We start from the raw sequence: 16,653 nt of genomic DNA, 5'->3' as shown, positions 1-16,653 counted from the left end.
ATTTTTTTTTTTGCATTTTTCTCATTACAAGTCATGTGATTCTTTGATCAGGGGATTCACGGATTTCTTTTGTGCAGTGTTTAAGGTAGGAGAAAACCTCTGGAGGTCTATAGGGAGAAAATGTCACACACTAGGTGATGACATGGCTACATCATGCTACATGATCTCAAAAATGCACCCCAAGTAAAATAAACAATGCCAGAAACAAAAAGGTATTGACCCTACTAACAGCATATATTTGACTTCAAGGTTTGTTCATGAAAAAAAGCCATGAGTTTCTAAATAAACGCCATGTGTGAAACCCTCATGGTGTGTTTTTCATTTTTTTTGCAGTCTGGATTCAGACCAGAAAGATCAGCTCATTGAAGTGATTGAGAAACTTCTATCTGATAAGACCACAGTGAGTTTTATACTGTTCACATGGTTAAAGAGTTTTTTTCAGGACTTTCCATAATTAAATAACGTCTATACGTTATTTAATTATATTATCCCCTAACTAGCATACGTGTAATTACCTTGCATTTCTTATAATCTCACAGTACACAAGAATAGGGTGCACATGTGTAATATACTGCATACTACCTTCATAAGTAATGGTGTCAAGTAAGGGTATGGTTACTCCTTGACTTTGCTTGAGCATTTTTTCATTTATCATTATCAGTGATTTTTTTTCATAGTCAGACAAAAATTGCTTCTGTCCACCCCTTGCGTTCCAAATTATATTTTTCTGTTCCATCATAGGAGCAGTAGGTAGAATTCAGGCTGTAAAGGATCTTACACATAATGGACACCAGTGGCATCCGATGGACCAACGTGACTTCGTCCTTCGGGGTCTGTCGTGATGCTTTTCATTTTAAAGTATAGTGCTGTATTATGTGCTATTCATCCCAAGAAATCTCATAGAAACTGTGACTTGGTCTTTGAGCTGAGCCTCCAGGGCTGATGTGAGTCTACAGAACCAGAAATTAGTTTAACCGGGCAGCCATTGTTAGACACTTGTCATAGGAAGCCAGCTCAATAAGGACAAAGGTCTGTTCTCTGCAGCATTGAGATGAGAGTCTAGCATGGTTTATAACAGATCTTTTCTCTGTTTTCCACAGCTGGTTGCAGGAAGTGTAGTGATGGCTTTTGAAGAAGTGTGTCCTGAACGCATTGACCTGATACATAAGAATTATCGAAAGTTGTGTAACCTTCTTATTGATGTGGAGGAATGGGGGCAGGTTGTCATTATTAACATGCTGACACGTTATGCAAGGACCCAATTTCTGAACCCTAACCAAAATGTAAGTTTTACGTTTTACTTCTCTTACTATAAGTTGAGTCTTCCGTCTCCTTTACTATACTATAACATGTTTTTTTCGGTATTGTCAATTAACTTGGCCACAAGTTCATTATATGTAATACTGATATTGCTTTATCTCTTGCTGTATTAGTTAAACCAGTATAATATTGGCAAAATATTGCAGTTAGTATTTTTCCTATAATTCTCTCTTAGCTTATTTTTAGTCTCATTATATTTTCTTTACTATGCAATGTCAGGAGTCTCTTCTGGAAGAAAATCCAGAGAAAGCTTTCTATGGTTCAGATGAGGATGAAGGAAGCAAAGAAGAAAAGGCAGAAACGTCTGTTGTGAAACGCAAACCATACATTATGGACCCAGACCACCGTCTTCTTCTTCGCAACACCAAGCCCCTCTTACAGAGTCGCAATGCTGCTGTAAAATAACGCAATTTCCTTTTTGAGTATACAATACTGGGAATTTAAGATATTGTCTACATAGATTACATTTTTGAAAATAGTACATAGTGCTGTCTACTACTGTATACTTGCTGTCTTAGGCTATGTTTACACACCAGATAAACGACCCCACCAACCTGTTCACCTGTTTTATTTTCACTTAAAATTGCAACCATATTTATATATTGTTTTACTATTTGTGAGCATTAATATAAAAAAGAGAAGGTTTTATTACATCCATAAAATATATAGTTTATGTTTTCATAGACTTAGTATGTCTGCTACTCAAAAAAAAATATGTTAGCCTAACAACAGACAATATCATACTGAAGTCCAGTGGCTTAACTAGAAATGGCTGGGTCCCACAGCAAGCTTTTACAAGAATTGAAGATGAAAATATTATAAAAATACAGTGCTCATAAGTTCAGATTTTTACAAAATATACATCTTTCAACAGGTGGTTATGGCAGTGGCACAACTGTACTTTCATCTCGCACCAAAAGCAGAAGTTGGTGTCATAGCGAAGGCCTTAGTTCGCTTATTACGCAGTCACAGGTAACAAAACCAGATAAACCATTCAGCAGTTTAGATCAGCTGTTAGCAGTGTTCCAGTCTAACCACTGGACAAACAGTGTCATAAATTATCAGGACACAAACGGGAGAGAACAAACATTAATTTTAATGGATGAAGATAGAAAGTGTTAAAGTGCAATTATTAGCTATGGCATCATCATCAAAATGTAATTTACTGTATTAATACCTTATTGCACAAACCCTCAGTCACCACCCCATCAGACTTAAAGGAGAAGTCCGGCGAAAATTATTTTTTTATATGTTATTACTGATGGAAAGTTATACAATTTTCTAATGTACATTAATTATGGGAAATGCTCCTATACTGCTATTTCCCTTAATTTAGTGTACCAGGAAGTGTTAGAATTCTCTCAGAAGCAGTGACGTCACGACGAAAGGTGTAATTCCCATGGAGTGTCCAGCAGGGGGCGCACTATATATAGAAGTCAATGAGTACCATTGACTTCTATATATAGTGCGCCCCTGCTGGACACTCCATTAGAATTACAATGGATGTGTATGTAATGTAATATACAGTGTTTTTGATTGAATACATTTATGAGATACTTTGGGGAGCAAGTGTCCTTGCTCCCCAAAGTATTCCATAAATGTAAGCAATCAGTACATCACAGTAAGCCCGCCGCCCGCCGCTGCCGCCGCTGTGGACTACTCTCAACTACTACTCTCCCCACCTGCTCATAGCATGTGCAGGTGATGTGAGAGTAGTAGCCGGGTTATATGGCTGAGATCGCCGGCGCGATGCCGCGCAGGGGGAGCCGCTCATCACTGCAGCTATCATCCCCCTCCGCTCCCCCCTCCTGCTGCTTCCTTACTCTATGTGATAGCTGACTTCCTGCCGGGCCGCCACTCTCCGTTCACACGTGCCGGCGGCCGGGCAGGAAGTCAGCTATCACATAGAGTAAGGAAGCAGCAGGAGGGGGGAGCGGAGGGGGATGATGGCTGCAGTGATGAGCGGCTCCCCCTGCGCGGCATCGCGGCGGCGATCTCAGCCATATAACCCGGCTACTACTCTCCCATCACCTGCACATGCTATGAGCAGGTGGGGAGAGTAGTAGTTGAGAGTAGTCCACATCGGCGGCAGTGGCGGCAGCGGCGGGCGTTCGGTAGCGGCGGGCTTACTGTGATGTTTTGATTGAATACATTTATGAAATACTTTGGGGAGCAAGGACACTTGCTCCCCAAAGTATTTCATAAATGTATTCAATCAAAAACACTGTATATTACATTACATACACATCCATTGTAATTCCAATGGAGTGTCCAGCAGGGGCGCACTATATATAGAAGTCAATGGTACTCATTGACTTCTATATATAGTGCGCCCCCTGCTGGACACTCCATAGGAATTAAACCTTTCGTCGTGACGTCACTGCTTCTGAGAGAATTCTAACACTTCCTGGTACACTAAATTAAGGGAAATAGCAGTATAGGAGCATTTCCCATAATTAATGTACATTAGAAAATTGTATAACTTTCCATCAGTAATAACATATAAAAAAATAATTTTCGCCGGACTTCTCCTTTAATTATATAGGAAGAAGCCATGACCATATAGGAAGGAGCCAGACCAAGTAGCCATGTCCAATATCCTACCCATAGTGCAAGTGGTCACCCTCAGTCTTCTGAAGTCTCCTTTTTTATTATACAGGCTTCATTTCTGTTCTAGCATATTTTCTTATTGTTGAGTGTGGTTTTGTAATAAATATTATCTCCCTTTCCAGTGAGGTGCAATTTGTTGTACTACAAAACGTAGCCACCATGTCCATCAAGAGAAGGGTATGTAAAATATGACATGACCTGTACAATTAACAAAATTACACTTTTTTGGTTCTTTTGGATCACACAAATTAATTTTTTTGCATAAGAAATAGTAAAGTTTTCATTAGCCTTTAACTAAATGCTTCAAAGTGTTGTTTTTACAGTAACATGTCCAGAAGTCCAGAATCCTGGCGTATAGTCCAAGTTACTCCAAGTGGTCTTCTAGCTATTTTTGTGTGTTTTAGATCTTATAGGGTGGAGTTTTATATTATTATTTTATATATTTATATATACCACTTTTGGGGCCATTAATGAAAGGTCAGGAAGGGGCGTAACCAGGAAAAAGGCGCAGATTCGCCCCTTCTCCCTGGCATATGCCATGGTACGCTAGGCACAGGTTTGGAGGCCCGGACGGATTCACTAAAATGTGCGCGCCTCTTAGTGAATTCGGCCAGGGAAAAGGGGATGGGGCCTAATTTTAGGCTGGCGTATGAGTATGCCGGTGTTGATAAATCCCCCCTTTATTGTTATGCATACATTTATCTACTTGGCGCATGTTCTGTCTATTATTTTTTGTATGTAGATGAAAAACACAGATGCAGATTTTTATTTTACTATACATTTTAATTTGGAGAGTAATTCATTTAAATGATGAATCCATTCCAAGATCTTAATAGGACTTCTGATTTTAAACACTTTTAAAGGGGTAGTGCGGCGCTAAGAAATTATTCACAAAATAACACACAATACAACGTTATACCCGCTCCTGCCGTCCCTCACGCCGGCCCCCCTCTGCCGCGTCATAACTGTGCTCAGCCGTGATTGGCTGAGCACAGTTATGCTCAGCAAATCGCGGCTGAGCAGCTGATGACGCGGCAGAGGGGGGCCGGCGTGAGGGACGGCAGGAGCGGGTTGGCTGGCCTCCCGAAAATTACATCACTGTCAGAAGAAATGCGGACGGGGGTCGACACGAATCAGGTATATATAATGCACTACACTTCCGGGTCCAGGGGCGGGGGTCGGGGAACACGGGGAAGGGGGCCATTCACATACATAACATACATTACAAAGTTGTATAACTTTGTAATGTGTGTTATTTTGTGAATAATTTCTTAGCACCGCACTACCCCTTTAACCACCAGCTATGTAATAAATTATTGAAAGACCTATGTTTATTCAGTTATTGTATTGTTGTTACTGTTAACAATGTGTTAGGTTTAAAGCGGTATGACCTATGGATATGCCATCAATGTTATAATGGGAATACTCCTTTAAACACAGTGATAAGAAATAAACAAATTTAAATTTGTTGTTACTTTAATCACTGATTCTTTTTCTTAGGGGATGTTTGAGCCATATCTAAAAAGTTTTTACATCCGATCTACGGACCCAACCCAGATTAAGATTTTGAAGGTAATATGTCAGTTCGCATTGAAATTGTGTGTGATATAAATAGAATTGGTGTAAGGTGTATTTTCACTTGGAGTTACTCTTCATCAAACCATAGGAAAATAATTAGTATTGTATTTACTTTTGTTTACTAAGTGATTGATTTAAGAGTCACCATCTGTAGGATATTCCTGTCTGGTCATCAAAACAGGTGTAGAGAAGCGCATGTCCATGCTGGGCCGTACAGTTGCTAAGGCAATTGTATAATGCCCAGCAAGTTCTGTGAACTAGTCATTTTCTAATAAATAGTACTTGGGCACGGAACTTGCACAGAACCTGCATCTTTCCTTGATGATTTAATGCAGAGACGGGAGCATAGCATTACAGGTAGTGTTTAAACCTGTCACATTCTGTCACCTGTCACATTCTAGGAGTAAATTACTTAAAATTTTTGATAAAATATATAATCTTTAAATAAAGCATGCTTAAGAAAATTTGTTACATATTACCCCTGTTTCTTATTTGGTGCAGCTGGAAGTTCTGACAAACCTGGCTAATGAGACCAACATTTCTATCATTCTGCGAGAATTCCAAGTAAGTGTGCGGCCAAAATTACATGAGTTCACTGTAAAACATGTCAGAACATGGTTTGTGAAAACTAGTGCAGAATTTAGGGTAACAAACTCATATATAGTGCTTCCCCTAATAGTATTTTTTACTTTAAGTGAATCCGTCACCCCCTAACAGCTTACCAATGGATAGAGGCCCTAAAATCACTATGCTTCCTGTATCACTGATTATACATAGGGTATATAACACAATAGGGCCTAGCAGTGCTAGGGCCCAGGGAACAATAGGCTCCACCTCTTCAGCACTATTCACAGCCCAAATAAAGGTGTTTTTTTTTTTTCAAAATAAAAACACCCACACAGGCAAAAAAGTTATGTTCTTAATGCTTTTATTGTTATCTGTTCAGCAGTTCCCCCTGCTTTGTAGGTTTTGAGGCTGTGACAGATTCACTTTAAATTTGCTATCTTCTTAAAGTTGGAGGCTCTCCCTGATAATCATTGTATATGCATGTACTGAGTTTCCTAAACTGTGTTCTAACTTCTCCGGACAGTGCCAAATTTTGTACTGTCAAGACATAATACTTTTGTCATAAGAAAATTGATAATTGTTCTTTACAGCCAGAACTATGGCTGTTATGCTAATTTATAAAAAGAAAGAAAATACTTTGTGTGAGTAAATGCAACATTAGGTAATTTCACAATATTTAATGTTTGTTACATTATTCCAAGCCAACAATAATAACTAAATGAGATGTTAAAGTGTAATTATGATATTCCTTTTAGACCTACATTCGTAGCATGGATAAAGATTTTGTGGCTGCTTCAATACAGGCCATTGGCCGATGTGCTACCAACATAGGCAAAGTCCGTGATACCTGTCTTAATGGGCTTGTCCAACTTCTATCAAACCGGGATGGTAAGACAAATGAACCATAGACTGTTTAGTACCCAAAAAGAAGGTTAAAAGTGGTTTGTGTGTCTGTAGAATGAACTTTCTAGTTAGTAAAGTCCTGTGATTACAGCAGCATTGGCTATTGTTTCAGGCAAGTTGGAGGAATAGAAATGTTATTTCAGTTTCCAGGCTTGTAGAAACAGTGAATGTGACCAAGCTGCTTTTCCGTTTAACAAGGCAGATAATGATAACAGCTTACTGGTAGTGATTTAGGAAGAAGGAAGCACAAATTGCTGAGCTATGATAAAGGTACTGTACTGTATATGAGGTTTAGCACTGTGGAGTTTTATTTTCTATTGGCTCTAAAGTGTTTATATTGTATATTTTGATACGAGTCATGATACTAATAATATTTAAACACCCCATTTATAGAAAATATTATAGAACATAACCATAAATATATATTTATGTTTAATCATAATATTTTTATTTGCTTCCATTTCCTACAGAGCTGGTTGTTGCAGAATCAGTGGTGGTTATCAAGAAATTACTCCAAATGCAGCCAGCACAGCACAGTGAAATAATAAAACACATGGCTAAGTTAACAGACAATATCCAGGTATAATAATAAATGCGGGTAATGCAAAAACAGATTTATTTTTATCAACTTATTGTAATTTTAGACCCTAAGGGTATGTTCAAACTAAGCAAATGGGTCAGAATGCTTCAGTGTCAGACCCCATCTCTAAGGGAGAGCTTGTGCGCCTCTGCTCTCCCATAGAGATGCGGGCGCCACAGAATTCCGCCCCATTTACTCAGTGTGAACATACCCTTACTCTCAGTTATAGCAGGCAGGCTGGAAAGGTACATCCTCATACTAGATACTCCAATAACATAGATGTGAAAAAAGAAATATGAGAAATACAAAAGAGGTATTTCTCATACTTCTTTTTTTCACATCTATGTTATTGGAGTATACAGTGTAAGTGGACTTGGTGGAGTCTGATCAGATGTGGATGGACTTTTCAATATTATTGGCGAAGTGCGCTGTCGGTTATTTTTTGATTATTACATCCTCATACTAGTCTATCTATTACCAGGTATTTTGTGCGCAATTCCTATTTGTTTAGCAACCAGGTGGTCATTACTTCTATTTTTCAGGTGCCTATGGCTCGAGCTAGCATCTTATGGCTTATTGGTGAGTACTGTGAACATGTGCCTAAAATAGCTCCTGACGTACTGAGGAAGATGGCCAAGTCATTCACTAATGAAGAAGACATTGTTAAACTGCAGATCATAAACCTTGCAGCAAAGCTTTATCTGACTAATTCAAAGCAGGTATGTGCCCGAACAGCTGACTAGAGATCTATGCTACGTAAGATAGAAGTATCTGCATAAAATCATTAGTATATAATTTCACTATTCTAGGACCTTGGTGGCTAGACTGGCTGTGTCTTGTTTTCTGCACGGTGCCATACAACATCCATATTTGTTTTCTGTCATGTAGTCAGTATGAGTCTTTGCTTATTTATATTTAAATCATTAAATTGCTTAATATTCCTGAATACCTAAATCTTCAAATAACGAAAACTTTCATCCTGTCCACATAGTGGATCTATGGGTATGACATAATCATGATTCAATGGCATTAACACTGATTTTTTTCCAATTAATTGACAATCCAGAATATCCCCCCAGTTCTTCAATGAAAGATATAACTCTTGGGACTGCAGCTACTGGATTTTTTCCCTTTTTCCCTTGTCATGTCACAATACTCACAACTGAGTTAGACTTTATTTGGGTCCATCCTGGTATTTCCTTACTTGTGTCCTAATACTCACGACTGAGTGGGACTTCAGGGGCTACATGTCAGTGTGGTTTGGTGATCTCCCCACTGTAATGCACCCCTTAGCAACGGATTTCTGGCTATTCCCATGTTTTGAGACTCGCAACTGAGGCTCCACGGAACCTTTTTTATCTTTTCTATAATAAGAAAAAAATATACTGCTCAAGTAAAACTAGGATAACTGAAGTAACATGCTTTATGACTGTCTTAATTTTTTATGCAGATCATGTTGGTGTTTTTACTGTGATTTTTATTTACATACATTTGACCCCATCATATGTGTTCTTAGACAAAGCTCCTCACTCAATATGTTCTGAATCTGGCCAAGTATGACCAAAATTATGACATCAGAGACAGAACAAGATTCATCCGCCAGTTAATTGTACCCACGGAAAAAAGTGGAGCTCTTAGTAAGCATGCCAAGAAGCTCTTTCTGGCTCAAAAGCCTGCACCTATTTTGGAGTCTCCATTTAAAGGTATTGTTAGTTTATATTGTATTATATTGTATTGTTAGATATATATATATATATATATATATATATATATATATATATATATATATATATATATAAAATGTTCTAAAAGTAAAAAATATACTTTGTCAAAGGTCAGGGAGGCCCACCAACAAAACATAATGGGTCCCTACAGTAGACATCAAAGATAATTTGGAGTTAAAGTGGTATTCCAGGAAGAATCACCTTTTCCCCTATCCACAGGATAGGGGAAAAGTAAGAGATCCCAGGGGGTTCCAACCTCTGTACCCCCACCGATCTCTGTATCGGACCCCAACTTCTGTGTTATGTATTATAAATAGAGCCATGGGTACGGCACATGACCTGCAGCTCTATTCATTCCTATGAAGTGACAGAAAAAGGCGATTTAGCTGGAAGAGCGATGTATTGGCTCTTTCCGTCAGCTCCATAGGAATGAATAGAGCCGCGGGTCACATTCCATACCCACAGCCCTATTCATAATACAGTTTGAAAAGTAGATATAGCAGCTCACCGTCTTCTCCTGGTCTATCAGTAGGTGCTTGGACTGCTGCGTGGCAAAGCAGCCCACTTAGGATACCAAAAAACGAGAAGATGTCCAGAACCGATGCGATATTCCAACATCTTTATTAGTAAAGCAAACACTCCATAGTCCACCACTATGGAGTGTTTGTTTTACTACTAGTAAAGATGCCAGATATTGGAATATTGCATTGCACCCGAATCTGCGCCCGGCGTACTAAATCTACACCTGCTTCCAGCAGGTGTAGATTTGGATCACCATCATGATTCCCACCACCTTAAGCTCCCTCAGCCTGCGCATCGGACGAGCGGGGTGTACGGGAGGCGTACACCAGAGAGGAGGGAGCGAATCTGCACCTTCTCCCTGGTGTGCGCCTCGGGCGTATCTTTCATAAATGTCCCCCCTTCTCTTTTTGCGGTATTCATAATAATTATTGATGTTATATTGATGTTATAACTAGTTTAGGATGCAGTTAAATGCAAGTATGTTTGTGTTCTGTAAAAATTAATCATGGGCACTCAGATTCAACCCAAAATTTCTCTGGAGGACTAAGAATTGGTCTATTATTAATATTATTCTCTCTTATAGGGAAACTTTCATCATAAAATGGCAGTTATTTTATTTTTAATAATAAACATGTACAGTACACCCTGACCTCTAGAGCTGACACAATAGGCTGGTAGTTCCTTTTCCTTACAACTTACTTAAAGGGGACCAATCAGCTGATATGCTGATATGGTTCCCTGCAGCAGTGTATAGTTCTACTTTGCAGCTCGCGGTACGTACCTGCTGCAGCAGTAGCTTTGCTGAGGACAAAAAGATGTTTAATCAAGCAGTGCAAGGCAGGGAGAGGGGCAACAACTGGTCATCTGGGCGGAGAACCTCCCAGGACTAGTCGCCACTCTCTCCCTCTCAGCATGCAGTGTGGGATGATTGAAGAGCAGAGAGGCCTACTGATAGTTCCCCTTTAATACTTATGTGTTAAAAAATGCAGTTTTAGGGTAGCTTCACACGTACCAGATTCGAAGTAGATATCATACTGCAAGTTTGCAGCGAAATCTGCGAATCCTGGTAGTGTGAAGTTACATATTTTCATTCTGCTGCGGATATGTAACCTGGCCCCTTTAACCCACCGCCGCCTGCAGCTCCCAGCCCGGAGCATACATTACCTGCTCTGCGCCGTGGCTGCATGTGAGGCCCCTGACTCCCGTCAGTCCCCATCAGCCTGTCAGTGCTGCCGTGCACAGATTGGCTGATGGGGACCAATGGGAGCCTCACATGCAGCCACGCCGCTGAGCAGGTAATGTATGCTCCGGGCTGGGGGCTGCGGGCGGTTAAAGTGACCGGGTCACATACTGGCATCAGAATGAGAATTCTGCTTCACAGTACATGAATTCGCAGCGGATTTCACTGCAAACTCGCAGCGTGAAATCCGCTGCAAATCTGGTACGTGTGAAGCTACCCTAAAAACCACCCAGCATGTTTCTGGAAATGCTCAGTGATTTGCTGAATATTTATAAATAAAGTAACGAGAGATATTAATGCTGAATAGATGAGTAACAGGTTTCTGAGAGGACCTTATAAAAGCAATAATATTTTTGTCTCCTTTATACAGATCGGGATCACTTTCAGTTGGGATCACTTTCTCACCTGTTAAATGCCAAAGCTGTTGGGTATCAGGAGCTCCCAGACTGGCCAGAGGAGGCTCCCGATCCATCTGTGCGCAACGTGGAGGTGAAGGAAGCTGTGCGTGCTAACCTGAGTATATAGGGATGTGGGCAGTCCCCAATGCTAGCCCCACTGCAGTGCAATGCTGCTTTTAATCCTGCAAAAGAATCTGTCCTCTTCGAAGGGCTTGCTTTGTTTCGCTGTTCTGGGCTATACTTTTAGGCTTATGCTTTTGCTGCAAAATCCTCACCCTGTCCAATATATAAATTAGATAATACTGTTATCATCCAACAGTGCAGTCTGGTATCGTATATTTTTGGGTTCAACAAAATCACCCAAAATCAACCAAATAAATCTTCCTTTGTATTCAGGAGGAGGAAGACACTGAGCCAACAGCATGTCACATCAGCCTGCTGGGGGAGTGGAAAGAGGTGTCACCTGTGTGTGATTGAGCGTGCACTTTCTCTCCGGTTACACTGTGTGCAGTGACCTATAGTACATACTCACCTCACTTTCTAAAATAGTCCTCAATGATTGTACATAAAAAATCTGATTCTACTAGTGATACAATCTCTCTATTTTCCCTGGATCACTTCAGTGTGAATTCAGACCTACAATGCATGGATGTCAGCCCGCTGTTATATGCTGTGCTTCTCTATTGCTGATCCTCACCTTCACTTTGTAAACCTCCCTTACACTGCACCTATCTTTTTTTTTTTTTTTAAGCTTCTGCCTAGCTGACTTTGTTTGCCATTTAGCAACTATTGTGTTTCTATAGATTTCAAATTAATTTAATGTTACTGTTTTGTTTAGTTTTATCAATCCACTTGGAACCCTATACCATTGTTTTCTGGTATTAAAAGTAATATATTTTTCTGCACTCTGAATTACCCTATAGCTAATACGAAGGATTAATATCATAGTGACCCCAAACAAGAATAATGTACAAACACCAGTCATTGCACTAAGGGGAGGCTAAGCTGCTAAATGACGTCTGTTATTTAACGGATGTCATTTTAAACGGAGCTGAAAAAACGTTGTGTGAACATAGCCTAACACTGACGGCCTGGTGCTCGCATAGAAGTTCACAGCTAATAGTGGTACAAAATAAAGAATTACCAACCACGCTTATTTGGCGGTGCAGTAAGGGTAAGTTCACAGGGGGCAGATACATTGTGGATTTTCAACAGCGAATTTGCGAGTGGGAAATTTGCAGCTTATTATAGTACAAGCAAAGTGGATTATAGTTTACAAAATCCCATCCACATGCTATATTTTACCATTTAGCTCTAAAAGCATTGTGGATTTCCCACCCATAAATCCAGATGGAATATCTGCCGCATTTCATTTTTCATCACGTGCCCTAGCAACAAATTAATAGAGAAGAGGGAAAAGACAGCTTTTACATTTTTTTTGCAATCTGCCAGATTTGCATTATAGGCAAGTTAAACCATAGAACTTTTTTGAAGGTGTTATCTAGCAATAACATGCCGCACAGGACTTGGCAGCAGGCCCCTAAATAACACAGAAAACAAGGTTCCAATAGGATGAATTTGTTTAGCCTTAGATAAACAGGCACATACAAATTGACTTCTTTCAATTAGTTTTACTTATTTTTTATCCCTTTTTTTATTATATTTTACTGAACAAGTGATTTATTTCTGCTTTGGCATGTAATTTCTACTTTACCTTTTCTTGCATATAATAAGGCATTTAACTCCTCCAGGTACCTGAATGGACTAAGTGTCCAAGCAGGGAGAAGAGGAAAGAGAGGGAGGAGAAACCATTCTATTCTGACTCAGATGGAGAATCAGGACCCACAGAGTCTGCAGACAGTGGTGAGGGACTAGTTAAAATCTAGTACTGCAGTTGATTATGTAAATAACACATTGATAAACCACAAGGAAAGTTAAGAACCTTAACATGTACCTGCAATGTAAAATGACTATGTATTCTCTCATTTTAAATTGTTTTTATATTTAAAGGGAAGCTGTCACCAAGATAATGCTATCTAATCTATCACCATGATGTTATAGAGTAGGAAGAAGTGAGCAGATTGATATATATCTTCAGTATAACTTGTAACTTATTGATTAAAATCCTGGATCATTCTGTGTTAAGGAGTCCAGTGGACAGTGTCACTCAGTGGATTGGACTCTTTAGCATGGACACATCAGAGATTTTAATCAATAAGTGACAAGTTCTACTGAATCTTTTCCCATAATGATATATATATCAATCTGCTCAGCTCCTTCTGCGCTATAACATGATGCCGATAGCTTAAGTCGTATTTTCATGGTGACAGGTTCCCTTTAAGCTTTGTGATTTTATTAAGATAAAGCTATTCACAGATTATTGATTTAGATATGAGTGAACTACATTTTAGAATTCACATATGCTGACATATGCTTTTTAATATTTTTATTACAGAACCAGAGTCAGTGAGTGAGTCGGAGAGTGGTGGGAGTAGCAGTGGCAGTGGTTCAGGGTCTGAAAGTGAAGAGGAGGAGGAAGAAAGTGAAGATGAAGAAGAGTCTGAAAAGGATGAGGAAAAGAAAAAGGGAAAGAAGGATGAACCACAGAGTGAGGGGAGGTATGAAGAAGTATAGGCTGGCCTGTATTTACAGCCTATACTGCCCTAGGCACTGAGACTGAATACAGTCCATTAGTGTGATAACATAATTTTTGCAGATGTTACAAATTGCATTCACCATGGATCTCACCCTTGTAGACCCCTCAAAAATAGTGAAACCATTCACAAATCCACAACATAATGACACAATAACAGAACAACGTAAATTTCACATCAGTTCTGATCCACGTGGTTCAACTAAAGGGGAAAACCACAGCCTGGCATCTGTGGCCTGGAGAGGTTTCCTCCTTTGGTTGAAAAACATGGATTTATCTTCCACAGCTCTGTAGTATAAAAGATTCAGACTTTATTCTGGAACATCTTAAAAGGATATACATACAGTACATAATCTATATGTGAATTATTATCAGATGTACCTGAATAAAGTCTGAATCTTTCTTACTAGGGAGCTGTGGACTCATTTTACAAGACCAAGATTGTCTAATGGAATATATAGCCCTGTCTATATAGGACACTGTAAACTTACCTTTTTTAAAGTCTTACCTATACTGGCCATTATATCAAACTATTTAAGTAATGTTTCTTTATTAATAGACATATTGATAGGAATTACTTAAAGAAGTTCGCAAGTAAAGAAAGAATGATTAAACTTAATGGATACATTCTTCAATGACAGTGATGAAAGTGATCGGGATCAAAAAAACACACCAAAAGGGAAGAAAACCCCCGTAAGAACATCTAAAAAGTCAGCCTCAGAAGAAAGCAGCTCAGAGAGCGAATCTGAGAGTGAATCTTCTTCAGAAGAGGATGATGAGGAAGAGGATGAGAAAGAACAAACACAGCCTGAGCCCAAAAAGAAGAAGCCTGTAAGTCTTAATCTTTATCTAATAAAGCAAATACAGAACAAACACCGTAAACTAATACAGACACTAGACCCTCTAGATTAATACAGATACCAGACCAAACTCTGCAGAGACTCACCTCTCCTCATTCCTGCATACCTCTTTACTGCAGTGCGCCAATATCAGAACTCCTTAGAATAGAGTCGACATTGGTGTTGGTGCCTGGGAGTAAAGGAGACTGCAAGAACAAAGACAGTTATTTATTCTTGACCAAGACATGGGTTATCCTTGATGGCTTTCCTGATGGTCTCCCTTTTCTCAAGACCCTCTTGGTTTTTATGGGAGAACCGAAAAGTGTGATTTATCAATCTGTTGTTTCAGCTTCTAACAAATGAGTTCTACTGTATTTAAGGGTGACTTTTTTTTTCTTTACAGTCTACAGTTACTAAGCCAACAGTGAAGCAGTCCAGGGACACCAAGGAGATGTCTCTACTGGATCTAGATGACTGTAAGAATTTTTTGTATTATTGGTCACCCACCCAGTGCGGCACACCTTTAGCGTTTGAAGAAATGTTTGAAAGAGTTTGAACACTTTACTCTGCAGCTTTTTAAAGGGAAACTGACAGGACAGATATCCATATATCCGTGCTGCCAGTTTCCCATTGCCAAGTATCATAGGATACTTGTGCATACTTACCACGAGCGCTGCACTGTGATCCAGCATCCTTTTTCCCCAGGCTGACAGTTTCATAGAGATGTGTCTGTGACACTGTCTTTGCCCGCATAGCCTCAGCCTGCTCCGCTCTCCATCTAATGCTGTAGCTTCAATCCACCGCCCGCCTCCTTTGGCTGACAATCATTCCGGAGGAGGCAGGAGGTGGCCTGAAGATACAGCATTGGATGGAGAGCGTGGTGGGCTGAGGCTGTGCAGAGCAGGTGCAGACAGTGTCACACACTCACCACTGTGACACTGTCATCTCTGGAATAAAGGATGGTTTTTAGGATGCCAGATCACAGAGCAGCGTGAATGGTAAGTATGCACTGCTTGTGCGATTGGCAGTGTGAAACTTTGCATATGCATGCTGTTAGTTTCCCTTTAATCAGTCCAGTGACAATTGTTAATCAGTCCCCTGCAGCTGCCATGCTGTCTGCCAGTGCACAACGTTTTGGCTTTTCTGTAGCTTTTTTCTAGCAGTGTTTGAAAAAGGCTACACAAGAGCAAAACGTCATTCACTGTTGTGAATTAAACTCCCTTTTTTTTTAAATACGTCCTGTCTACTTCTACCTTTTTTGGATATACCACCTACCTGGGTCCGATACGAGATGTACATTCACTCCATTCTTACTGCTTTGTCTTGTGCTGCGGGTATTTATTTCTGATTATTCCTGGTAACAGATATATCACTTTAAGCATTTAGAATTCCAGTATATGTAGAATAACATATGTATGTATGTATATATGTATGTATGTATGTATGTATACTATTCTGAAGAAGAAAGTCCCCAGACTCTTGTTATATAAATTAGCATAAGTGTTTCTTGTTTTAGTCTCAGTGCCCTCTGCTCCTCCATCAACTTCAGGAAGCATTGTCTCATCCAGTCTGGTCACTGACCTGGAAGGATTATCACTAACAGATACATCTCTAACCCCCACAGTGAGTAACTTTATGCTGTCTCATGGTGGCTTTTAGCAGCCCTAGTGGAGTAAAAATTTGCCATTAACAAAATGTTAACTTTTGATTTCATGTTTA

General features: G+C 39.6%; 1 protein-coding gene across 7 annotated transcripts in view; it reads left to right on the top strand.

Annotated features, from left to right (window-relative positions):
* The window catches only part of AP3B2 (adaptor related protein complex 3 subunit beta 2), a 50,117-nt gene that overhangs the window by 22,533 nt on the left and 10,931 nt on the right, over positions 1 to 16,653 (top strand). For 4 of the 7 annotated variants that reach the window (XM_069956461.1, XM_069956459.1, XM_069956458.1 and 1 more), the window contains exons 6-22: positions 334 to 400; positions 1,101 to 1,283; positions 1,540 to 1,716; positions 2,195 to 2,292; positions 4,053 to 4,107; positions 5,431 to 5,502; positions 6,010 to 6,072; positions 6,831 to 6,963; positions 7,449 to 7,558; positions 8,101 to 8,277; positions 9,075 to 9,261; positions 11,415 to 11,545; positions 13,194 to 13,305; positions 13,898 to 14,060; positions 14,737 to 14,926; positions 15,338 to 15,410; positions 16,451 to 16,557. In XM_069956461.1, coding sequence (XP_069812562.1) covers positions 334 to 400; positions 1,101 to 1,283; positions 1,540 to 1,716; positions 2,195 to 2,292; positions 4,053 to 4,107; positions 5,431 to 5,502; positions 6,010 to 6,072; positions 6,831 to 6,963; positions 7,449 to 7,558; positions 8,101 to 8,277; positions 9,075 to 9,261; positions 11,415 to 11,545; positions 13,194 to 13,305; positions 13,898 to 14,060; positions 14,737 to 14,926; positions 15,338 to 15,410; positions 16,451 to 16,557 — 2,098 coding nt within the window. The remainder of the gene's footprint in view (positions 1 to 333; positions 401 to 1,100; positions 1,284 to 1,539; positions 1,717 to 2,194; positions 2,293 to 4,052; positions 4,108 to 5,430; positions 5,503 to 6,009; positions 6,073 to 6,830; positions 6,964 to 7,448; positions 7,559 to 8,100; positions 8,278 to 9,074; positions 9,262 to 11,414; positions 11,546 to 13,193; positions 13,306 to 13,897; positions 14,061 to 14,736; positions 14,927 to 15,337; positions 15,411 to 16,450; positions 16,558 to 16,653) is intronic. The other 3 variants (XM_069956470.1, XM_069956460.1, XM_069956457.1) reach the window with 1 other exon arrangement.

Source organism: Dendropsophus ebraccatus, chromosome 1 (assembly GCF_027789765.1).
Source record: "Dendropsophus ebraccatus isolate aDenEbr1 chromosome 1, aDenEbr1.pat, whole genome shotgun sequence".
Taxonomy (NCBI): Eukaryota; Metazoa; Chordata; class Amphibia; order Anura; family Hylidae; genus Dendropsophus; species Dendropsophus ebraccatus.
The sequence above is the reverse complement of the archived record's forward strand: the minus strand, read 5'-3'. Positions and strand labels throughout refer to the sequence as shown.